The sequence below is a fragment of the Calliphora vicina genome, chromosome 3, assembly GCF_958450345.1.
Source record: "Calliphora vicina chromosome 3, idCalVici1.1, whole genome shotgun sequence".
NCBI lineage: Eukaryota > Metazoa > Arthropoda > Insecta > Diptera > Calliphoridae > Calliphora > Calliphora vicina.
Genome location: NC_088782.1, coordinates 128,298,236 through 128,324,488, shown reverse-complemented (window position 1 = coordinate 128,324,488; position 26,253 = coordinate 128,298,236). Strand labels below are relative to the sequence as shown.

The 26,253-nt window shown below is 30.4% G+C and overlaps 2 protein-coding genes across 7 annotated transcripts in view; both read right to left on the bottom strand.

Annotated features, from left to right (window-relative positions):
• Positions 1–8,480: 8,480 nt before the first annotated feature.
• Oat (Ornithine aminotransferase precursor) lies at positions 8,481–13,650 on the bottom strand. 2 transcript variants are annotated; one of them, XM_065504113.1, is made up of 6 exons: positions 13,509–13,650; positions 13,047–13,371; positions 9,579–9,747; positions 9,354–9,494; positions 8,791–9,295; positions 8,481–8,729 (listed from the first exon to the last, which is right to left on the bottom strand). In XM_065504113.1, the coding sequence occupies exons 2-6, from the start codon at positions 13,352–13,354 to the stop codon at positions 8,569–8,571; spliced, it is 1,284 nt and encodes a 427-aa protein (XP_065360185.1). In that variant the 5' UTR covers positions 13,355–13,371; positions 13,509–13,650; the 3' UTR covers positions 8,481–8,568. The 2 variants fall into 2 exon arrangements, with proteins under 2 accessions (XP_065360185.1, XP_065360186.1); XM_065504114.1 differs by having other exon boundaries at positions 13,047–13,374; positions 13,509–13,646.
• Positions 13,651–19,610: 5,960 nt separating this feature from the next.
• tey (teyrha-meyrha) overlaps positions 19,611–26,253 on the bottom strand; it is a 31,589-nt gene continuing 24,946 nt past the window's right edge. For 2 of the 5 annotated variants that reach the window (XM_065505340.1, XM_065505343.1), the window contains exons 4-8: positions 21,948–22,435; positions 21,269–21,881; positions 20,374–20,581; positions 20,005–20,308; positions 19,611–19,848 (exon numbers count right to left, since the gene is read on the bottom strand). In XM_065505340.1, the coding sequence (XP_065361412.1) occupies positions 19,612–19,848; positions 20,005–20,308; positions 20,374–20,581; positions 21,269–21,881; positions 21,948–22,435 (1,850 nt within the window). In that variant the 3' untranslated portion in view covers position 19,611. The remainder of the gene's footprint in view (positions 19,849–20,004; positions 20,309–20,373; positions 20,582–21,268; positions 21,882–21,947; positions 22,436–26,253) is intronic. The other 3 variants (XM_065505342.1, XM_065505344.1, XM_065505345.1) reach the window with 3 other exon arrangements.

Sequence of the window (26,253 nt, the reverse complement as noted above, 5' to 3'; positions counted from 1 at the left end):
GATCACAGATGGAGGCCCTTTTCTCATTTAAACGCGTATTTACAAAGTTATTAAGGATTTAAGGTTTTTTGAGTTTTGTATATAAAAAGTCAATTTTGAGTCAGAAATAGGAGTGATCACAGATGGAGGCCCTTTTCTCATTTAAAATCGCTTAGTTACAAAGTTATTAAGGATTTAAGATTTGGGTTTAATTGCATCATAAAATATATGAAATTTTTATCAAACAAATGGAATTGTTCACACAATTTAATGTTTGTGTTGTCATCAGCAATCAATTGAGTAATAAAATGTATATCAATTAAAATTTTATGCGTCAATGATTACCAATATTTTTATTTTAATAAAGAGGGAATAAGGGGAACAACAGAACCTGTTTAAAATATTTAAAAAGGGCAATCGAAATTTATGAATTTAATTATGGAGGAAAATAAAAAAGTGACTAACATATACTAGGTTTTCTGAACTAAACGGGCTATTAAATTTATTTCAATAGTAAATTAAATTCAAATGAAATGTTTCCAATTGTTACACGTTTTAAGTTAAACCTGCAAATATCTATCGTATCTACTAATTGTTATTATAATTTGCTGCTTTAATAAGTCCTGCTTGTAAAAAAAACAAAACGGAGTAAAAAAATCAAAAAACAATTTATGACATAAAAATCAATGAAATCAACTTGTGGCGGAAAATATGTACACGATGTACATGGAATATTTAAAAAGGTGTCGTTCCGATGTAGTACTTACACTCGCACATCTAATTGCCCAGCAAAAACACGGGCAATAAAAAAACGAAGCAACAAAAAAATTACAACATGACACAAACATAAGTGGTTAAAAGGACACAAGTGAAAAAAAAAATCACAAAACTTTGACTGAATGTCACAGCAATTGGGGAAAAAACACAGCAAAACGACTGGCCTTAATCATTGAATTTGTTGCGAGTTTGATTGTGTGTAACAATGGTCACAAACCTAACGACATGGTGGTGCAACAGAGTTGTGGCAGTAGTAGAAGGAAAAAAATGGTTATTTAAAGCACGTGTGGTCACCTGAAATTTACATGCATAGAGTTGTGCGTTATTTTTTTTTGTTGTCGTTGCTACTGTGCGTTCTTTTATTTTGGTTTTTTGTTCAAATCCTTTCAGCAGCAAACATTTACATTTATGCTGCTGCCTTGTGACATTACATGACATTTTACTTGTTCGTTTGTAAATTACATAAAAAATATTGCATACTTTTTTGGTTTATTTGTTTCTCTGCAATTTGCTACAGAATAGGAGGTGTATTTGGGTTAAATAACTAAATGGTACTGAAGTGGACAGTTTTGTTTGTTTGACAGTTCAGTTCAGTTCTAGTTCAGTTCTACTTCAGTTCTAGTTCAGTTCTAGTTCAGTTCTAGTTCAGTTCTAGTTCAGTTCTAGTTCAGTTCTAGTTCAGTTCTAGTTCAGTTCTAGTTCAGTTCTAGTTCAGTTCTAGTTCAGTTCTAGTTCAGTTCTAGTTCAGTTCTAGTTCAGTTCTAGTTCAGTTCTAGTTCAGTTCTAGTTCAGTTCTAGTTCAGTTCTAGTTCAGTTCTAGTTCAGTTCTAGTTCAGTTCTAGTTCAGTTCTAGTTCAGTTCTAGTTCAGTTCTAGTTCAGTTCTAGTTCAGTTCTAGTTCAGTTCTAGTTCAGTTCTAGTTCAGTTCTAGTTCAGTTCTAGTTCAGTTCTAGTTCAGTTCTAGTTCAGTTCTAGTTCAGTTCTAGTTCAGTTCTAGTTCAGTTCTAGTTCAGTTCTAGTTCAGTTCTAGTTCAGTTCTAGTTCAGTTCCGCTTTTTCTAAATTGATCTGAAATGTATCGCTACCCTCGTTTCATTATCATTATATTTTGGAATTTTTATCAAAACAATTATTAAGGATTGTAGGGTATTAACACAACAATAATAATGTTGCATACTTTTTTTTGTTTATTATTATTTTTTGTTGTTTTGTTCTCTCGTACTTTAACGGGAAACGGAAGTTGCAGAAGTGTATGGCAGTGTTGGCATTTTATTTTTAAAATTTCAAACTATGATTGCAGATGTGTATAAAACGTTGTGTGTTTTTCTGGTTGCATAAAAAATTAAACACATTTTTACACAGTATTTAGTATTCAAAACACATTGTTAAACTTAACTGAACTGACTGACTGGCTGTATGATGCTCATTTAAGGTTGTTATAGTGATTTTTTTTATTTTATATTTTTTTTCGCTGTTTTATTCATTCATTGTATGTGTACAGCAGCCAGCGGAGAACGTTATTAGCCATTAAAAAGAAAACGCATTCAAAAGATAAAAAATAAAACACAATTGAATTTTGTGTTAAAATTTTTGGTAAATTTTTTCATTTAATTGTATTTAACAGTTTTTTTTAAACTACCATGATGACCCTCTTATAAAATATTTGCTTTATTTAGGAAAAAATTAAACAAAAAATAATGGTTTTGGTGGCTGGTTGTTCTTTTATCGTTTATGAAATTTATAACTTCATAAGAAAGTTATCATGAAAATAATAAGCTCTGCTCTGTGGCCTGACTTTCCTCCTCGTTAACATAAAATGATGAAAATTACCCTAAAAAAAGAGCAAAAGAAATAAGCAGAAAACTCATAATAAGATTACACCACAAAGCAAGGACTCTTATAAAAAAGATACTCATAATTACGTGAAAAAACAGCCAAGAAACAAAAAACGTTTACTAGCTACTTAAGATGTACTTTATGTTTGCGGTTGTACCCCATACTTTGCCACCACCTCTACAATCGAAACTAAAACTGGCAGGGGAAGCATAATAATAATAATAAGTGTATGATTTCAAAAAGACAAGCGGTAGAAAAATGTGTTAAAAAATCGTTTGAAACAATGGCAAAAAACCTGCTAAAAAAACACACACACACACAAAATCTCATAATTTTTAAACACCAAACGAACACTTACCCTTAAAGTAGGCTTTACAAATTTCTTTTAACGTTTTATTTTTATTATTAAATATGATTATGTGTAGCTGTAGCTGTGGTTGTAAATGGGGATGTGTGTGTTGCAAATCCTAGCCATAAATGTAAGAGTATGAGTAAATGTGTAAATGTTTATAGCTCTACATATGGGACACAATTAATTCTGTTTTTTTTGTTTGTTCGACACTCACATGTGTTTTTTTGTTTTGTGGGTGGTTGTTTACATCAATTTTCTTTTTTTCGCCGCTTATTTTTTTTGCAGGGATTTGTTTTTCTAATATTCACGTTAAGCTGCAGCATAAATTTACATGATTTGATTTTCTTTTATTTGTCGTTTTAATACAAATTTATAGGTTATAAAGAAATCTTATTATTATGTTAAATTTTTTACAAATTTTGCCATGTTTTCCTCATAATCTCTATGCAGTTTATTTGGTTAAATAAACATTTTAAGCAGATGTTAGAAGTGTTGAGCGCAAATAGAGTTTAGTAATTGTGTAAGTTTGCCATGCAAAATAACTTCTGTAGTGGGAAAATGTAATTTTAGTATGTCTATTTCCTGCAGCTAGTAGAAGTCTGATTAATAGTTTGTGAATATAGTTTATATTTTGATTTGGAGCATATTAAATCTTTGTAAGTTAAATGAAAAACCTATAAATTTGTAGACATTGATTTAGGAAGAGAAGCTAGCTTTTCATTATTAAGGCCTCAATATCATATGTAAATGGTTGATAGATTGAGAATTATAATCAACATTCTAGTTAAAGGTCCGATTTGTTATTCTTAGCAATCACTTTTAGTTAATTTCTGAGCAACTTGAACTTCTAGTTTTTTATGCAGAAAGAATCTTGTAAATGCAGGCGAAAGTCTTGTTCTACTTCTGCTCTAGTTCAAGTTCTGTTCTAGTTCTGTTCTAGTTCTGTTCTAGTTCTGTTCTAGTTCTGTTCTAGTTCTGTTCTAGTTCTGTTCTAGTTCTGTTCTAGTTCTGTTCTAGTTCTGTTCTAGTTCTGTTCTAGTTCTGTTCTAGTTCTGTTCTAGTTCTGTTCTAGTTCTGTTCTAGTTCTGTTCTAGTTCTGTTCTAGTTCTGTTCTAGTTCTGTTCTAGTTCTGTTCTAGTTCTGTTCTAGTTCTGTTCTAGTTCTGTTCTAGTTCTGTTCTAGTTCTGTTCTAGTTCTGTTCTAGTTCTGTTCTAGTTCTGTTCTAGTTCTGTTCTAGTTCTGTTCTAGTTCTGTTCTAGTTCTGTTCTAGTTCTGTTCTAGTTCTGTTCTAGTTCTGTTCTAGTTCTGTTCTAGTTCTGTTCTAGTTCTGTTCTAGTTCTGTTCTAGTTCTGTTCTAGTTCTGTTCTAGTTCTGTTCTAGTTCTGTTCTAGTTCTGTTCTAGTTCTGTTCTAGTTCTGTTCTAGTTCTGTTCTAGTTCTGTTCTAGTTCTGTTCTAGTTCTGTTTTAGTTCAATGATACTTGTTAAATATGTAAAATCTATTTTTTTCTCTCCTCATTTATTAGCAACATTAAAAGCAAATATTCCTCAGAGGAATATCAATAACAAGCTTCATTTATCTTGTAATAACCTGACAAATTAACCACCTTTTAAGGGTGGTACATCTCCTTACACAACTCTCCCTTACAAAAGTTTTAAAAATTTTCCTGTCACCTGTAAACAATCTGGGAAATGAAAAAAAAGCAGAAGGTTCTTAAAAATTTAACACGGTTTAGATACTACTTATACAAAAGTAAATACAGTTAGATATGACAGGCACAGATACACACAGTTACAAATTGTAACTTGTTCCTGCAGCTTGTTGAACAACTTAAGGCTACATTATGAATTTGTAACCTATAAAATATTTTCTGTTTTTATTATTGATTGTTATTGTATTCAATTTCCTTTTAAAGATAATAATCTTACGAATCATGTATTTACATTTTAGCAGTTTTGTTTAAGTGTCGTTAATAGGAGATGGAAATGGAAATGTTGCAAATGAAATTGAAAAGAGACAAACAATTATGGACAAATACCATTTTATGGCGCGAAAATATTAAACACCGATTTATCTGTATGTCGATTTACGTTAAAGGATTTTAATTTTTAAGGGTTCAGGAGATATCACTCTTAACTTTTTATAAGATTTGCATTGACACTTTAAGTTGACTAAACTTTGTTTATTTTAATGTGTTTTAATTTATCTAACCAAATCTTGATCTTGGTTTAGCTAATCACTGGAATAAAAAACGAAGTTTAATTATTTTTCCGATACTTCCAAGTTCTCATTATCCCCCAATTCCTATTGTGATTTGATTGCCCCATTTTAAAAATTAGTTATGCCCACCTTGTTACATATTTTATTACAATTTAATTGATTGGGGTCGATTATCGACTTATTGCTTTAAATTGTTTCTTTTTTTTTATCACACTCATTTTAATTTTTCCTCTCAAAATGAACAGCAGCTACTTCTTGCCAGATTTAATTGCGTTTGAAAAATTCTTTTTAATTAACTTTTACTTTTAACACCCTCCTCCACTTCAAAATTTGTTGGCAATTTTTTGTTTCCGGCACATATTTTCCATAAATTCTTAACGTATCTCCTCTTATCTCTAAACTAATAAAATCCTTAAGACTAAAAAAAGTAGAAATAAAAAAAAACAAAAAGAACTTTAACACTTCAACACTTCTTAGGTTTTGTCATGGTTGATGGTTTTATAGCAACAGGATGTCTTGAATGCTTTTTTATTAGATTTTTTTTCCTTTTTTTTAACAGATTTTTTGGTAGTTTTTTTTCATATATAAAATCTACTTTATACTTTAGAAAGACTTTTCTTTTATCAACACACGCCATCTCATTTAAGAGCAAAAGGAATGCAGCCAAAAAAATCATATTTACTAAATAAGAAATAAAATGTTTGGAAAAATCTCCCAAAAAAGTAACAAAATTTTTTTGTGTAAAAAAAATTACAACAACTGACCAACGTTGAGGGTGTATTTTTTTCTATTTTTATTCAAGGAAAAGGCCACATAATCTGATGGTTTTATCGCCACTTGTTTGAACTTTGTTCTAAGACAGTTATAACCTTAAAATGTCTTTATTTGAAAACAACAGAAAAGAAAAAAGGTTCTCTTTTGTGGAGTATAAAAAATTGACCCGTTTTTTTTTTGTTGCATATTGTTAAGTAGCATAGTGTAATATTGTTGTCGTCTAGCCACTTGGAATATATTCATTCATATTAACATAAGCATCATCACTTTGTTGCCCCGGCCATAATCGTTATGATTAAATAACAATACTCCAAAAATCTTTAAGGATATAAAGATTTAAATAAAACTATGTCTATAAACAAGGAAATTTTTCTTTCAAAAACGGTTTATTTTGCAACAATTTCGAACCTGAACTAGAACCTGAACTAGAACCTGAACTAGAACCTGAACTAGAACCTGAACTAGAACCTGAACTAGAACCTGAACTAGAACCCGAACTAGAACTGAACTAGAACTGAACTAGAACTGAACTAGAACTGAACTAGAACTGAACTAGAACTGAACTAGAACTGAACTAGAACTGAACTAGAACTGAACTAGAACTGAACTAGAACTGAACTAGAACTGAACTAGAACTGAACTAGAACTGAACTAGAACTGAACTAGAACTGAACTAGAACTGAACTAGAACTGAACTAGAACTGAACTAGAACTGAACTAGAACTGAACTAGAACTGAACTAGAACTGAACTAGAACTGAACTAGAACTGAACTAGAACTGAACTAGAACTGAACTAGAACTGAACTAGAACTGAACTAGAACTGAACTAGAACTGAACTAGAACTGAACTAGAACTGAACTAGAACTGAACTAGAACTGAACTAGAACTGAACTAGAACTGAACTAGAACTGAACTAGAACTGAACTAGAACTGAACTAGAACTGAACTAGAACTGAACTAGAACTGAACTAGAACTGAACTAGAACTGAACTAGAACTGAACTAGAACTGAACTAGAACTGAACTAGAACTGAACTAGAACTGAACTAGAACTGAACTAGAACTGAACTAGAACTGAACTAGAACTGAACTAGAACTGAACTAGAACTGAACTAGAACTGAACTAGAACTGAACTAGAACTGAACTAGAACTGAACTAGAACTGAACTAGAACTGAACTAGAACTGAACTAGAACTGAACTAGAACTGAACTAGAACTGAACTAGAACTGAATTAGAACTGAATTAGAACTGAACTAGAACTGAACTAGAACTGAACTAGAACTGAACTAGAACTGAATTAGAACTGAATTAGAACTGAACTAGAACTGAACTAGAACTGAACTAGAACTGAATTGGAACTGAACTAGAACTGAACTAGAACTGAACTAGAACTGAACTAGAACTGAACTAGAACTGAACTAGAACTGAATTAGAACTGAACTAGAACTGAACTAGAACTGAACTAGAACTGAACTAGAACTGAATTAGAACTGAACTAGAACTGAACTAGAACTGAACTAGAACTGAACTAGAACTGAACTAGAACTGAACTAGAACTGAACTAGAACTGAACTAGAACTGAACTAGAACTGAAATAGAACTGAACTAGAACTGAAATAGAACTAGAACTAGAACTAGAACTGAACTAGAACTAGAACTGAACTAGAAATGGACTAGAACTGAACTCTTGGATCCGAAAAACTTGGCTTTCATTACTGAATTTTAACAACCAACTTCGTTATTTTTTTATTAGATTTACCCTGACCAATTTTCTTCTTTTACCGTACCTTTGAAATTTGTCAACGGAAACGACATTGCTTGTTTAACTTTTTTCTTCTCCTTTAATGTAAATAAATAAGATATAAATGTTTATTTTCCCATGTCTAACAATTGCTAAAAATTACCATTAGCACCTTCAAGACCCCTTCCACCACCCTTTTCCTGACTACAGTTTCAAACGCAACCCGCGGTAAAATGTAATAATTTTAATTTTGCCTCTTTTGTAAGCATTTTATTACACCAAATTCCTGAATTCTCCAACTTATTATTTTCTCTTGCAGAAAATTTTAAGTATTTTATATTTTCTTGTTTTATTTTTCTAAATTTATTTAACTTTGTTAGCGATAAGCACAATTGTCGGCAGCAGCAGCAGAAGTAGACAATAACATTGACATCATCTTCTTGTCGTTTAAATGTCTCTTTTTGTTGCCAATTTATTGCTTAACGACCGCATGCCACTTGATTTGTTTACCCCCGGCCCTTAACTAATTTAAATGAAGTAGGTTTTTTTTTCTTTTTCTACGCTTCAGTTTTAATTAAATTTTTTTCCAAGCTCAAAAGAATATTATAAAATTTTATTAAAAAATATGCTGTTTTTAACTCAAAATCATTAAGGGATTCAAACACATCTTTTGAAGCTTTTGTCAGTTGCTGATGATGGTTTGGTTATTATTATTTTTTTGTTGGTGGTTTTTGGTGGCTGTTGTCAATTTTGACACACTTTTGTCATTTTCGATATTAAATTAAATGAGTAATAAAACAGTTATGTTTTGGAGTTTTAACTTAAATTTCTATTTGTTTGTTTTGTTTTTTAAATGCTTTTGGTACAAAAAGAAGATTTCAGTCAGAGTTTACATAGACAAAATGGTTTTCTTGATAATATCAACACTTTCCATCATTTGGGCTTCATTGATGACCAAAGGAGGGGCAAAACGAATAATGTCACCGTGAGTGGGTTTGGCCAACAAACCGTTATCCTTCAATTTCAAGCAAACATCCCAGGCATCATGTTCTGTTGGAAGATTTAAGTAAAAAATAATTTTCATTTTTAAAAGATTTTGATTTAAACTTACTTGAGTTAATGACTATGGCATTCAAAAGACCTTTGCCTCTGACAATGGACACTATTTCCTTGGGCAATGAAGACAATTCCTTTCTTAAGAGAGCACCCATTTTATCAGCATTCTCAGCCAACTTTTCTTCTTGCAAAACCTCTAAAGCAGCCATGGCTACTTTGCAACCCAAAGGATTGCCACCATAAGTGGAACCATGCTCTCCGGGCTTAATGCACAGCATAATGTCATCATTGCACAAAACAGCGGACACGGGATACATGCCACCGGACAAAGCTTTGCCCAAAATCAAAATATCGGGCTGGACTTCTTCATGATCGACAGCCAACATGCGGCCAGTACGAGCCAAACCGGTTTGCACCTCATCGGCAATCCACAAAACATTGTATTTGGTGCAAAGCTCACGTACCTTCTTCAAATAACCCTCATCGGGTACTACAACACCAGCTTCACCTTGAATGGGTTCCACCATGAAGGCACAGACATTGGGATCTTGCAAAGCTTTCTGGAAGGTTAATTTTTGTAAGATTTCTTATTTGAATCAGTATGATTTAAATTGTTACCTCCAATTCTTGGGTGTCATTGTACTTGATGATTTCAAAACCAGGCATAAATGGTCCAAAACCTTCAAAACTGCTGGGATCGGTAGAAGCTGATACAGCTGATAAAGTTCTGCCCCAGAAATTGTTTTCGGCAAAGACGATCTAAGAATTTTAAAGAGACATTAGATATTTATTGTTTAGAGCACTGAATCCACTCAATTTCCTATTTTTTGTTTAGTTTCTTACCTTAGCTTGATTCTTGGGAATGTTCTTCTTGGTATAGGCCCATTTTCTGGCCAATTTGCAGGCGGTTTCACCACCTTCAACGCCAGTGTTCATGGGCAATACTTTTTCGTATTTGAACAGTTTGGTAACGTATTCTGAGTATTCTCCCAAAACATCAGAGTAGAAAGCACTAGAAAGGATAGAGAATTTATTAATTTAATAAAGATTATAAACAATAAACGAATTTGTAATGAACTTAGTGAACGTCAGGCAGAAAAATTCACACATTATTGCGTTCATGCATTCCAACAAGTCAAGTATGAATCCTACTGAGTGGCGTTATATTTGGCTAAATTTATTGGACATTTCCGATTATTTGTAAATAGTTTATAAAAAAAATATATTTTTACAAATATTGTCAAAAGATCAACGAAGAAATTTTGAATTTTTTTTTGCTAATAATCGAATAATCATCAAAACATTTAATCGATTAATCGTCCAAAATTTTGTCTATAGACCAAAAATTGTCCATAAAATCGCTGAATCGTAATAAAATTCTGCATAATTTTTGTAAAAATTCTTTATTTTTATTCGATTATTTTTTTGATAGGTTATTCGATTTTCAAATTATTCGTTTTTAGTTTGTAAAAGAAATTTGTATTTTAACTAATTTTCTTTTTATATTTAAGAAATATTAAAATCTTTACGATTAATCGAATAATTATTAAAACGGTTACCCGAATAATCGTCCGAAATTTTTGGTATATATCACAAATTTCACCTAAAATTTCTGAATGTATATAATACGGATTTCTGCAGAATTTTTGTTATATTCTTTATTTTTAATCGAATAATTATTAGCACGGTTAACCGAATAATCGTCTGAAATTTTGGTAAATATCACAAATTTCACCTAAAATTTCTGAATAAATGTATAAACAATACAGATTTCTGAGGAATTTTTTATATATTCTTTATATTTATTCGAATATTTTTTATTGAGTTATTCGGTGTTATGAATAATCGCTTAAATTTTGTAAAAGAAATCATATTTCAACTAATTTGTTCATGGAATTTATGAAATATTAAAATTTTTACGATTAATCGAATAATTATTTAAATGGTTAACCGAATAATCGAAATTTTGGGTATATATGACAGATTTTACCTAAAATTTCTGAATATATAAACAACATGAAATTCAATAGAATTTGTGTATATATCCTTTATTTTTATTCGAATATTTTTTTAGTAAGTTATTCGGCACTCCGAATAATCGAATAAATTTTGTAAAAAAAATCATATTTTAACAAATTTTCTTTTGAAATTTACGAAATATTAAAATTGTTACGATTAATCGAATAATTATTAAAACGATTAACCGAATAATCGTGTGAAATTTTTGGTAAATATCACAAATTTCATCTAAAATTTCTGAATATATGTATTAACAATACAGATTTCTGCAGAATTTTTTATATATTTTTTATTTTTATTCGAATATTTTTTATTAAGTTATTCGGTGCTACGAATAATCGCTTAAAATTTGTAAAAAAAATCATATTTGAAGAAAATGTTTGTATGAATTTACGAAATATTAAAATTTCTACGATTAATCGAATAATTATTTAAACGTTTAACCGAATAATCGTCCGAAATTTTTGGTAAATGTCAAAAATTGCACCTAGAATCACTGAACATAATATAAACAATATGAAATGCAGCAGAATTTTTGTCTATATTCTTTATGTTTATTCGAATAAGTTATTCGGTATTCCGAATAATCGAATAATCTTGTAAAAAATCAAATTTCAACTTGTATTCTGTTTAATCGAATGTTTTGGGTATAAATCATAAATGATTATATAAACAATAGAGAATCTGCAGAATTTTTGTATATATTCTTTATTATTAATCGAATATTTTTTTATTAAGCTATTCGGTGTTACGAATAATTAACAAATTTTCCTTAGGGATTTACGAAATATTAAAATTTTTACTTTTATTCGAATAATTATTTAAAACCGAATAATCGTCCGAAAATTTTGGTAAATATCACAAATTTCACCTAAAATCCCTGAATATATAAACAATACGGATTTCTACAGAATTTTTGTTATATTCTTTATTTTTATTCGAATATTTTTTATTAAGTTATTCGGTAGTCCGAATAATCGCAAAAATTTTCAAAAAAAAAATCAAATTTCAACTAATATTCTTTTGGAATTCATAATACATTATAATTTTTCGAATATTCGAATAATTATAAAAACGGTTAACCGAATAATCGTCTGAAATTATGGGTATTTATCACAAATTTCTGAATATATAAACAATACAAATTTCTTAAATTTTTTTTTATATATTCTTTAATTTTATTCGAAAATTTTTTTACTAAGTTATTCGGTATTCCGAATAATCGCTTAAATATTGTAAAACGAATTAATATTTCATGTAAAATCCTTTGGTAATTCATGATACATTAAAATTATACCGATTAGTTGAATAATTATTAAAACGGAATAAACGGTTTACCGATTAATCGTCCGAAATTTAGGGTATAACTCATAATTTTTTCTGCAGAATTTTTGCATATATTCTTTATTTTTATTCGAATATTTTTTTTTGAGTATTTGCAATACCGATTAAGTATTCCGAATAATCGCTTATATTTGGCTTAAAGAATATATTTTAACTAATATTCTTTTAGAATTATTTTTTTTCGATTAATCGAATAACCATTTAATCTCTTAATCGAATCGAATAATCTGTCGAGTTGTCAACTGTTATCAATAATAACAATCAATTGCAAAATCTAAATAAAACTCTAAACCACCCCTCCCTTCCTATGTATATATCTCTCTCTCTCTCCCTCTCAGAGAGTCCAATTTTATGTTTGCTTTGTCCCTGAGTTTATTTGCACTGGAAGTATTTGATGAACTAATTTCTTTATTTATTTAGGATTTCGTCTATATGTTGTCTTATCTTTTTTTTTAGAAAAGTATCTAAAGATTAATAGAACATTTCTTTAAAATGTATTATTTTGTAAACAATTTTTGAGAGATGTGCTTGAAAAAACCGGCACAGATAAGTAATCTTAACCTATGACTCTGTCATAAATTAAACAAAGTTAAAATTGGAAACTAAAACTAGCAACCAAGCAAACAGCAAAATAGTATCTAGGAAAACCTTATCTCTTCTCACTATCATATTAAGAGCACTACAAACAGATTGTAGGGCCTGTCTAATACACTATCGGACATATCGAACAGGAATTACTATATTTTTCATAGATTATAATTGAGGAATATAAAAAAAATGGACGAGTATTTCTGCTTTAAGAAGAAATTATTTGCTTTTAAGTGCTGCCATTAATTGCTTATCTTCATTTAAATAAAGTATTTTTGCACAAGAAAAAAACTTTCCATTGAAATTACAAAAACAACAACAGTATGCTAATAAAAAAAAACAAAATAACAATGAACTTACCGTGAAGTCAAGGCCAATTTGGAGGCTTGTTCCACCAGAGCTTTGACGATTTTGGGATGACCATGGCCTTGATTGACAGCCGAATAAGCACTTAAATAATCATAATAACGTTTGCCCTCAACATCCCAAACGAAAACGCCCTCGGCTTTTGTTAAGGCCACTGGTAGGGGGTGATAATTGTGAGCACCGTATTTATCTTCGCGTTTAAAAACATCTTGGGATGTCAATTGTCTGCTGGTGGTAGCGTTGGCAGTGACAGTGTTTGCACAGATACGGGGTGCCAATCTGGTTGTCAATTTGGAAAACATGTTTTCTTTTTTTTTTTCTTCTAGATTTGTGTTAAAATATTAAAAAAATAAACATTATTAGTGTCAGCAAAGTTGTGATTTTACACATTTCTTTGTTGCAAAATTCCAAATAAAAGCACACCCACTAAACTAAAGAAAAAAACAAACAACTTACCTTAACAAAAACAAAACAAAATTGTTTGAATTCTAAATATATAAAATTAAAATTCTACGTCACTTTAAACGTCAGATTTTTTTTTATTTGAAATTCAAATAAAGTCAGTTGTCACAGAATTTGTGTGTGTTTTCCACAAGACAATACAACCGAGACTGAAACTAAAAGTAGACAATTAAATAGAACCGCTCAATAAATTTATTAATTTTAAACATTGAACTCTTATCGCTGGAGTGAGAAGAAACAATTTGTTGTACAAATTAGAGAACTTGTAAGCGAACAGATAAGAAGAGAACCGTTTATATATTGGGCTTATCAGTTTGTAGTTAATTAAATAAATGAGTATGTATAGTGTTTTTTTTTATTTATATAAAGAGTTTTAAAACTGTTTATTTATTAATTGACAATGCTCTCATTTAGTTTTTAGTAGAAACGTTTGTTGGGTTATTTTTTTGTTTTTAATTAGTGATGTGTGTTTTCATTATTTTAGAGATGACAAAACTGAGCAAATTTAGTAAGGTACTTTTACATGCAGACGTCCGTCCACATATTCAAATTATTTAAATTATCCCACATATTTAGGTATATTTAATATTGTTTAAAACATAAATCTCAATTTGGTTTTTAAACATCATCAAAATTTAGAACAATTATAAAATTTTTGTATGGGAAACACTAAAAAATTATTTGAAAACTGATATTCACACAATTTTTTTAAAATAAATTTTCTGTCTGTCTTTCTGAATTAAATTAATTGTCCTATTAACCGATTAAATTCTCACATGACCTAAAAATAACTTAAACATTTTAAATTAGAATAATATTTGAAAAATGTACTATTTTGGTACTTTTTAGAAAAGGGGGAACTTCATTTTAATTTTCATTAAAAACAAGTAAGAAAGTATGGTCGGGCTTGACCGACCATACACTAAATAAATGAGCAAAAACATTTTTCTTTAAAAATTTCAATAATTTATATTTTTGAGTGATTTTCGGAAGTGGGCCTTATATGGGAGCTATGACCAATTATGGACCGATCACCATGAAATTAGGTTGTGTGATTTATGTCTATATTAGAGTTAACTGTGTTGAATTTTGTGTGTATACCAACATTTTTAAGCGATTTATGCACGTTGAAAGTGATTTTCGGAAGCGGGTCTATATGAGAGCTATGACTAATTATGGACTGATCGTAACAAAATTTGGTGACATGCATTTTGTATATATGAAACTTATTTGGAGCGGAATTTGTGTAGATACATAGATAAATTAAACATTAATGACCGATAAAGTCCAATTTCGGAAGGACATTTGTAAATAATGGACCGATTTCAGCCTGTTTCAATAGCCTTGGTCCTTGGGCCGAAAAAATAATATGTACCAAATTTTATCGAAATATCTTCAAAATTGCGGCCTGTACTCTGCGCACAAAGTTTACATTGACAGCCAGCCAGACGGACGGACGGACGAACATTGTTTAAACGACTCATAAAGTGATTCTAAGTCGATAATAGGTATACTTTAAGCTGGGTGTTAGACTAATATTTTTGGGCGTTACAAACATCTGCATAAACGCATTATACCCTCCCCACTATGGTGGTGTAGGGTATAATTACATAATATAATTTGTATAAAAAACGCTTTAATCTTAAATTTAGATAAAATACTTTTTTGGTAACTTTTAGAACGAACGAATTAAATTAATTGTTCTATAACCGAAAAATTCTCACATGAAGAAAGTTCTTAGTAAATAAAGCTTGGATACAAAATAATCTTGAAATATTACTCAAAATGCTAAAAATAATTTGAAAATTTTAAATTATATTAATTTTTGAAAAATGTACTATTTTGGTACTTTTTTGAAAAGAATAGTATAATTTAATTTTCATTAAAAATTAATCAAAATTCATAAAAAAAAATACTTTAAGTTGGAAAAATCTTAAATTTAGATAAAGTACTTTTTTGGTACTTTTTGGAATGGTGTTTTGAAAAAGTACGTTATTTTGTAAAATTTATTTTTTTATTATTAAAAAATAAGCTATAAACATCTTGCAATCTCTTTAAAGTTGGAAAAGTACTTTTTTCCGCTCCCTAAACAAAATTGTCCCTAAGAGCCTCTCAAAATCCCCAACTTAGGATTTTTTTTACCGAAGTGTTTTTATACCCACCATCAAAAATTATGGCTGAAATTTCAAATACTCTACAAATACTGTCTGTTGATATTGAAATTGAGAAATATCGGTGCATGATTTCACATAGTCCCCATACAAATGTCCCCCCCGGAATACCGGCAAATCCTGATAAAATTTTGCACAAATTAGTTCAAAATACTCTGAAATTATACTGTAAATTATGGCGGAAATCGGGCAACATTTGTCCCTAGTCCCCAAACAAGGTCCCCCTCAGAAAATAACTTGAACATTCATAATTGTCTTATAATAACACTAGTTTACAAATCAAACATTTTTGTTTGCTCATGGAATGAAACTTATATTTTCGAGAAGAGCTAGGGACGCTAGTTAATTGACCATTTTTTGTTTCCCTTCTATACGTCAAAATTTTGAGATATATGGGTTTTTATTTTTCCCCTGACCTGAGTACTACTAATTAGGGATGCCAAACGGGACTGGGTTTTACAAATCCCGGGATTCGGGATTTTAGAAATGTAAATCCCGGGATCCCGGGATTTTTCGGGACCCCGGGATTTTTCGGGATCCCGGGATTTTTCGGGATTTCGGGATTTTTCGGGACTTCGGGATTTTAGTTAAACGTCAAAAACATCAAATTCAACAATAAAAACTATTATTTCATTAATATATTTAAGTAAAAACATAACAAATCAAAAACTAATGCGTTAAATTAAAATAAAATGGTCCATGATTTCCCCTAGCTCCATACAATTGTCCCCCGGAGTACTATTTGAGCAGTCATAAATATCTTGATTATGCGACAATCCTTATAAAATTTTGCACAAAATAAGTTGTAAGTACTCTGAAATTATACTGTAAAGTACTGCGGAAATCTGGCTACATTTGCCCCTAGTCCCCTTTAGAAAATAACTTGAACATAAATTTCGTAAAAGTGTTAATTGTGTAAAAGCCTGTTAATGCAAGGGAGACGTGCTGCTCTCCGATTCAAATGAAAAAATCTGGCTGCGTTTGGATTTGAAGCGAGATTAGTATTATAAAAAATATGCTGAAATTTAGCTTTCTAAGTATTTTGGGTGCTTCAAAAATTTCAAAAATCTCATAATATTTCGGGATTTGTTAATCCCGAAAAATCCCGGGATTCTTTTTCACAAATCCCGGGATTCGGGAAATCCCGATCCCGAAAAATCCCGGGATTTTCGGGATCGGGATTTCGGGATTGGCATCCCTACTACTAATGCATACTGTAGTGTACCGAATTGTGGTAATTAGGTATTCACATCGTTTTTGGGTACATAACACTCTGGCGAAGCTACTAGATACTTTCAGAGTTGTATTCTTTTGACAAATTCCAAAAAAAAATTAACGGGAAAAAAATAAATACTGTTTAAAAGTACATCTTTCCTGTAGATAAACGTTAATAAATCGCTATTAAATACAAAACTCTAAAGTAAAAACTATTTTAAAATGTCTTCTGGAAAGTGTAAAATAAACCCAGACCATTTTTGTTTTATTTGCGGAAAAATTATTCAGTCAAATCAAGGTTTTCCTATAACACAAACACTGCAAAATGCTTATTTACATTAAAAAATTACGTAAAAGCTTTAGATAAGACAAAACCAGCATTTCAATATTTATGCAGCGTGTTCCCGAGTCTTTCTGGGGCTAAACTAAAAGAAGGGATATTTGTGGGTCCTCAAATAAGAAACATTTTGGTTGATACCAAATTTGAGTGTCTATTAACCGACGTTGAAAATGCAGCATGGAATTCTTTTAAACTTGTTGTTCAAGAATTTTTGGGGAATAAGAAAAGTCGAAATTACAGAGATATTGTTGCGAATTTATTACATAATTTTGAACTGATGGGTGTAAATATATCCCTCAAAATTCACTTTTTACATTCTCATGTGGATTTTTTCCCGGAAAACCTCGGACACATGAGTGACGAACATGGAGAGCGTTTCCATCAAGATTTGAAGATTTTCGAGAGGAATTATCAAGGTTTTTGGGATCAGAATATGCTAGGAGACTACTGTGGGAGTGTCGTGAGGGAGACAAATGAAAATAATTATAAAAAGAGGACTAAAACACTTCACCTTTAGTTTTTTTGTACTCATTTAATGGAAATTTTTATATGTTTCGTTTTTAAGAAATATCTCAAAAGTTTGACGTCCAGGATTTTTTCCGAAGTTAGAAGACCTAATTACACAAATCCCCATATGTTTCAATTCATGAGCAAAAACATTGTAAACTAGTGTAATTAATATCGTGATGAAATTGGACATAAACTAGTTTTTTATGAATCTAATTGTCTACCTACTTTTGTGAAGAATCGATCCTTCGCACCCTAAATTTTAATTTTTTTGAATAATTTTTAAAAATTATTTGTTCTCAGGGAGCGAAACTAATTGTTATTACTTTCGTTTTAAAAGAAAAGGTTACGCGAAAATAAAATATATTTTAGTTCTCTTATTTATTTCAAAAACTCCTTTTACTTAGGACAATTCAAAACAAATATTTAGTTTTATTTTATTCGATGCTGTTTGATCTTACAAAACACTTGTAAGAGTAAACAACGATAGACAAATGTGAGCTAAAGAAAGTGGTTACCCTACCTTTAGATAATTTTTAACCATTATCGTCACAGTAACAAATATAAATGAGGAATATATATCTGCCGTCCTACTACGATTTGTTTCGATCGATGCAGGACGCTCTCGCTGGGATACGCTTCACTTTGGAACAGAGTATCCGAAATTGGCTTGATTCGTTCTTGACCTCAAAAGATGAATAGTTATTTTGGCTCCGAATCCATATGTTGCCAGAAAGATGGGAAAAGGCCATAGCTAACTAACAGTGGCCAATACTTTGAATAAATTTATATTTTACAAATGTTTCAAAATAAAAGCTTAAAATTTGAAAAAAAAAATCCCGCAGTTTTAAGTCATACACCCAATAAGTAAAAGCAATACTGAGCTTTTTATTTAAATAAACTTAGTGTTAAGAGATAAATACAATGTTGCAACTTTTACTTACATGAGATGCCCACATTTTTGGTTAAAAACTATTATTTTATTGTGTAATATTAATATTTTGCTAAAATTTTAATAAATCACCAAAAAAATCGCATTAGTTATCGATTTACATAGTGTTTTCTCTTACCCTCACTCCATCACTCTTTCTTTCTTTCTCTCTCTCTCTATCTGTATGCGTGTTTGTTTACCTTATAGAACAGCGTTGCCAATGGCCTTGAAATAAAACAGCTATTGTTTTCTTTGTTAAATTTATTGTTAGTATTTTTTTTGTTGTTGTTGTTGTTTGTTTTAATAATATTTCTTTATTTTAATCAATTTAAAATGATTTTTTTAATTAAATTATAAATAACAATTATTAGCATTAATTACATGTCTAGCATAAATTTAGTTTAAATTAAAATTTATCTAAAAAAGAGAGTGGGGAAAAACCTAAAAAAAAAACATTAACATAATGAAAATGATAATAATGATAAATAAAAAAAAAAACAAATATTTTAAATATTTTTTACATGAAAGTATTTAAAAAAACATACTACATTTATATGAAATGAAAGTCAGGTTTAATAGCAAGGGAATTTATTTCACTTGATTATTAACTAGGTTAATATAAATATTTAAAGACAAAATTATATATAAAATAAAAAAAAAGAAATTTACAATTACATTTACATTTTCTTTACTTAAATGCGACATTTACACCTTAAAAATTAAATTTTAAATATTTTTTTTTAGTTTTGTTAAAATTAATATAGATTTTTCCAAGATTTTTTTAATAATTTTTTTTTAAGTTTGAATTTTAGTGTAAATGTCTTTAAAAGTTGATTTCTTTGCTAAACATCTACTTTAATTAATATTTTCTAAGGTTAAAATTTTGTTTATATTTTTACATTTTTTTTTTTTTTTTTGATAAATTCTTAATATTTAACTTTCATTTTGAGAGGCCGTATCGATTTGTGGCTGCTGTATTTGGGGTTTATGCTCTGAGGTGATTTCAGATTCTTGATTGTTGTGTTTGTTTTGTTGCTGCATTAACTGTTGCGACTGATGTGGCAATTCCTTGTTCAAACGATAACTGGACATGACATTTGCACAACTTTGATGGAAATAGAAATTACGACCACGCAAAAAACTTTCGGAGGATAGATCCTTTATACCTGTCTTGAAGATAGATAAAAAGAAAATTGTTTATATTATTTATAAGTAAATTAGAGGGCTTTAGAAGGAGCAATACAAATTATATATTTTAAAGATTGTAATTAAAAAAGCCTGTTGAAAAGAAGAGCAAACGAAATCATAAGCAACTTAAAAATTTACCTTACAAATGAAACATTTGTTTTCATCTTTGTCCGGTTTTATATCCGAACTATTTCCCACCTTTGAGTCCAATTGCGTTAATCCTGGCATTATCACATGTCCGGGCGGCGAATCAGTATCCATGGGCTGCTGTTGCTGCTGCTGTTGATGACACTTGTTTCTCAAATCCTCAAAAGCGTTATATTTGGAAGTATTATTGTTGTTGTTGTTATTATTGTGAGCATGTTCCATGCCGCTTTCGGTGCTGGTTACTTGGGGCTCTGATCTGGGTCTTTCCTCCACGGGAGAGGGATTCTCTAAAATTCTAAGAAACAAAATTAAAAATAAATTGATAAAGTTTCTTTTTTTTTAGGAAATTCTTTTACTTACCTACTACTGCCTACTGTTCCTTCATCATATTTCCGTTTTTTATTGTAGGCATTAATCTTTATAGAATCATCATCATCTACTATGACATCCTCATCACTGTCATTGTTACAGGTCTCCATGGACATGTCTTTAGCTTGTCGCTCCTCATGGCAAGAATCTGCATTGTAGTAGTGATGAGTGGTCGAGGATAATTCACTAACATTTTTAACTGTAAATAAAATAAGTGAAATGTTATAAAAAAAAGTTTTAAAAATCTAGTTAAAAAATATTTTTCCCGATTTTGAGCCATTGTCGGTCCGAATTTCCATCTTTGGAAAGGTCTTTTGAATGTCAGTTATTAGATATCCATATTGTCTATGTAAATCAGTTAGTAATCCAGATATTGATAAAATAAATAGGTCAAACATCGAGGTAGTCTTTGTTTGCTTATATCTCAGCCATTTTTAGGTCGATTTTTCCGAATTTAAATAGCAAACTAACCAGAACTATAGCGTATCTATTGATTTATCAATCATGCATGTTAAATAATTGGGGGCTTTGGAAATTTGATTGCAACAGACGATACTTTATGGGGTTGCAAATGAAAGCTGCCGAATTTACAAACTAAATGACAAACTTATACCTTTTCTACTAATGCTGGAAGGTTTACAAATCCTCAAACTTGTTCAAAAACATTCAGCTCAATAATGAATAAAAAATCCCTTTTCCCATTTTTCCTATTCAAATTTAGAGCTAAAAATGGAAAAAGTCCCGCTGATTTTATATTCATGATTGGGCTGATTGTCTAAAGCCTTTTTAATTCAGGTAATTGGAATCGAAATAAAAACAATAGATTTTAGAGAAATTCGAAAAAAAAAAATCTTTTTGATTCGATCCCTTCCTTTCCCCAACTTACCCGAGATATGTCCATGTGTTGCATTACTCGAAGCATGAGCCTCAGTCCAATTTGTTGTACTGCCCGAACTGCTATTACTGTTCGTACTTGTTGTGGCCACATTTGTGCTAATATCATCTTCGCCGGTCGTCATCACACCCCCCGAACTCTCCTTATTCATAACACACGCTGTTCTATACAAAATACCATCCAATTTTCCCGGCTGACTATTGCTATTATGTAGATTGGCACCCATACTACCACCACTGCCACCGCCGCCCCCTCCATTTGAACTGCTATGGCTGCTACTATGGCTGCTGCTGCCACTCAAGGCGGGCATATGAGCATGATGAACTTGTGTATGCTGCTGTTGCTGTTGGTGATGAATTTCGGAACCCGAATCGGGCACCTCATCATTGCATGACTCCACATCGACAGTTTCGATTTCTTCGGGGACCTTGCTAATGTCATCCTCCGGTAGGATTTTACCCGTCTCTATGGCATATTTACGTTTCGTACAGATGGGACAGGAATTGCAGAACATATTCTCCATGAAATACATGTCGCCATATTTCCGTTTGCGCACCTTGATTCTCAGGCGATTTTGGCGATTGTTGCGTATGCGTTGGAAGGTCTGAGAATTAAATGGAATTAAATTTAGTTTAACAATAATAAAAAAAAATCTGTGATTTTAACTCACCTCCCATCTATTATGGCTGGTTCTTATGGCATTCTCTTGCGAGGGACAGGGCGGGGCAAACATATAGGTAGCTTGTAAATTCGATCTCTCCATGCCCGAACTCAATTTATACAAACGATCCAATTCGGTTAGAAAATGTGAATTCCATTCTTCGGGCGACAATTTAATGCCACACACCGGACACATATCGGGTACATGACCGGGCGGTGGACGCAGGCCAGCATGGGCAGCCAGACCTAAATTATGGGTCATATTGGCGGCAGCCAATAGACTGCTATTGGGGTGATGATGATGATGGTGTGTGGCCATGGAAGATAAATGGTGGGCATGATGGGGATGAGGATGTGGATGATGATGCAAATGAGAGTTGGTAGCTGAAGTGGCAGCTTGACTGGAAGCTATAGAGGCTACAGCAGCAGCGGCGGCTGCTGATACAGCGGCCATAGAGGAGGCACATGATGTTGAGGGTTTCTCATTTCTATGGGCATCTAAAAAAATTACAAAAATAAATAAATTACCACGCTAAACTGAATTGTAGTTGTAAAGAAACCTCCCCCTTTTAATTTGAATCAAACTCAAATGCCTTGGCATTTCACCACATTTTTCAAATTCTCTTAAATTGTTTAAAGAGTTTTATGTGTGTTTTTAAATGCGCGTAACAAGCCATAAATTTTGTTTTAAATTTAATGCAGGAATTTTATTTGATTTTTATTTTGTACGCTATAAATAAAATAACATGATGCTATTGATTCTGAATAAATATTACAATTTTAATTGGTTTCTAAATATTTTCAACACGTACCATATTTTACATGCCCATTTAAACTCCACAAAGTGATAATTTATGGTTTTTTTTTGTTTGTTGTTTTGTTTTAATAAAAATCTTTGATTTTAAAGGACTTGGTATTTAAATACAATTTGTTTTTTTTTGTGCTTCTATTATTTTATATTTATTTTGTTTTATTGTAATGTTGCCATTTTAAATCACAGCATGTATGCTTATGTTTTTTTGTTAGGTTCAAATTAAAATTATAATTGGCAACTGACATTTACATTTGAAAAATTCCAAAAAAAAAGAAAAAAAAATTAAAATGACCACCACATTTCATACAAAAAAAACCGTTTGGAAACACTTGTCATAAACGTGACCTTAACATTATAGAAAAATATCAAATATTAAAACAGTGAAAGCTGCTAAAATTGGCAAATCGAAGGTTCCGAACAGAAATTCCGTAGAGACAATCAAAATATGTTTAAAGCAGTTTAGTTTCAAATAGAAATTTAGTTGATGTAACCAAAATATGACTAAACCAGTGTAACTCAGTAACAATTTTGTAAAAAATACAACAAATTGTGTTTTGTTTTAGTTGACTTAATAAAAATGTTGTTAAAACTATACAACAGTTTAACCAAATATGACTAAATCTGTTTCTTTTTAGTTGACTTAGCAAAAATATTGTAAAAGATACAAAAAAATTGTTTGATTTTAATTGAGTTAGTAAAAATTTGGTTAAAGCTATAAAAATATAACAAAATGTGATTAAACCAGATTCGTTTCAGTTGAATTTTGGTAAAAACAAAAAAAAAATTGTGTTAAGGAAACAAAAATACTTGTTTGACATTTAATAAATTTGTTTTTTTTTTAGTTTAATTAAAATTCTGTCAAAAATACTTATTTTTCTTACTATTTCTCTTTTAACCAGCTTCCACTTTAAATTTAATATCTACCATTTTCTATATTCCACATAATAATAAATACATTTTAATTGTAAATATAAACAATCCTACAAAAAACACATTTTAAACTCTAAAATTTCATTGCCAGACACAGGCCTATTATATTGGTTAACCAATAAAATCAACAACAAACTAAAATACACAAACAAACAACAAAAAGAGTGACCAATATTATTTTATACTCCAGTATGTTTGTATGTTTGTTTGTGCAAATATATATATTTTGGCAACTCTTTAACATTTCTCTTTCCCTCATAACGGTAATTTATTTACACATGGTTGATTTACTATAAACCAGTAATGTTCACGCCATACAACAATTGTTTGAAAAATTTACACACATTTGTTATGCTCTTTTAAAAACGTTTGTTCATTCATCGCTGAGAATGCGAAGAAACCACATGTGACGGACTATCGCAATTTTTTTCAGAAATTTAATAAGCATTGTTGTTGGTTGTTTTTGTTTGAAGCATAGCAAACACACGCGTTTCAATTACAATTGAACACAATAAAACAAAGTCAAAAATTTAAGAGAATTTCGGACTTACAATGCATATTTTTACATTTCCTTAAAATTTAAATTACATTCATTTGATAAATTGGTTTTATTTGACAAAAATTCTAAATCTAAACTTTCTTCATTTTGTTATTATTTTAAGTGTTTGACATTATGTTTGCTGGGTAGCTCTCTCACCAATACATCTTCATTTTTATTTTTGAACATCACTGTTTTATAGTATAAACAAACAAACATCAGCAAAACAAAACTCCCACTAACAAAATTTCCCTTGAGGGGGTATTTATAGAGCGAAGTTATTAAACGTGCAATGGATACTAGAAACTAATGTGAAATTCAATTTTTTGGTGTATAATTTTCCTAAAAACATAATTGCTAATAATAAATTTGATTTTGTTGTTGTTTGAAGTTGTGTGTGTCTCTTTAACCGTGTAATATGAATTTTAATATAAAAATTCCACAAACTTATCAATCATGTGGCAATTATTATTATATCAGGGATGGAATAGTTGATATGGTGGCACTTATTTTAATATTTCATAAGGGCATTTGCACAGTAATATTAACCGTGACGGGAAATAAATATATGTTCATAAACAAATGATTTTTTCCAACATTATATTAAAAAAAAATTCTAATTTTTTATAATATAATGCAGTTTTAGGTAATCTTAGTTGTTATCAAAAGAAAATTGGACTGAAAACTGAAAATATATTTTCTCTATTAGTATTTATTATTTACATATTTATATCATGACTGACAGAACCTTTCTATCAACAACAAATTATTACAAAAGAAAATAGGCTCGAATAACGGTAAATTTTTAATTTGATTTTGTTCATGTTCCAATGTCGCGTTCCGGTGCCTAAATTATTGTTTGTTATTAGCACTCCGAGATTGTTCTAATAAAATGACTAAACATTTTAATAGACTAATGAAAAAAAAAATAAGTTTCTCTATATAATATTCGCACTAAACATTTTATTTTGATTTTGAAAATGGGTCGCGTTCGTGATCGTATGATAGAAAAATCATAATTTTAAAACTACCTTAGCGCCATGGACATTTGGCTTCTGTTGGCCGGGCTTCACATACGATCACTTACGCTTCGGGTTATTGTAATGGATCCATTTTTCCATCGCAAATAATTATTCCCTGCTTTTGGATGAATCCTGCTGCTCGCAAATCTTTTGGAATTGCTGCTTGAATAGCTTCCAATGATTTTGCAAGCTCTTGTTCAGTTTAACAACAATCAAAATTACATATAAATGATTAAATACAAAAACCACATTCAAAAGATACGCCATCTATTGTAAATCCCGCACTTTTAAGTCATACACCCAATATTATTATAAAATTAGTCCAAAATATAAAATCATTTTGTAGTTTACGAAATTTCGAATAGAATTTACTTGACTAATCGGCATTACAAACATGATGGCGAAATATGTCGCGTGACAAATCATGCTAAAATTTGTAAATCAAAAACCAAAGCAAACATATCAACAACACAACTTAATTGATAACTACATTATTCCATTCTAATATACAAAAAATTATTTTTAAATTATGTTCCAATTCGCTGATTTTTGTATTTTGCAAGAGGCAGCCGAAACCATGCTCAATTTGTTGTCTCCTTCGGGACACCATAGTTTATTGCTAATTGGCAAAACCTATATTTGGTGCAAAACAAAGTCCTACAAATATGGTATCGATAAATATCAATAAAACAAATTGTTGAGATTTAATCATTTTTATTCAATTCAATTTATAGTACACTAATGTCGCGTTCGCGGCCTTGGAAATGCCCATATTCCTACGACTAATTTGTTAATTTCATAATATTTTCAGTATTTTATGTAACAGGACAAATTTACAAATTCCTTTGGATTCAGAATCATTTTCTGCTATAGCAAAATTATTTTCTATAGAGAATATTGTGTAAAATAAAGCTTGTTTCACAATATCGAATGAATGATTTCGTTCGCATTTTAGGCAAAAACAAAACTGATTTTGCTTTCTCTTACTTCATATTTATGTGGACGAATCAGA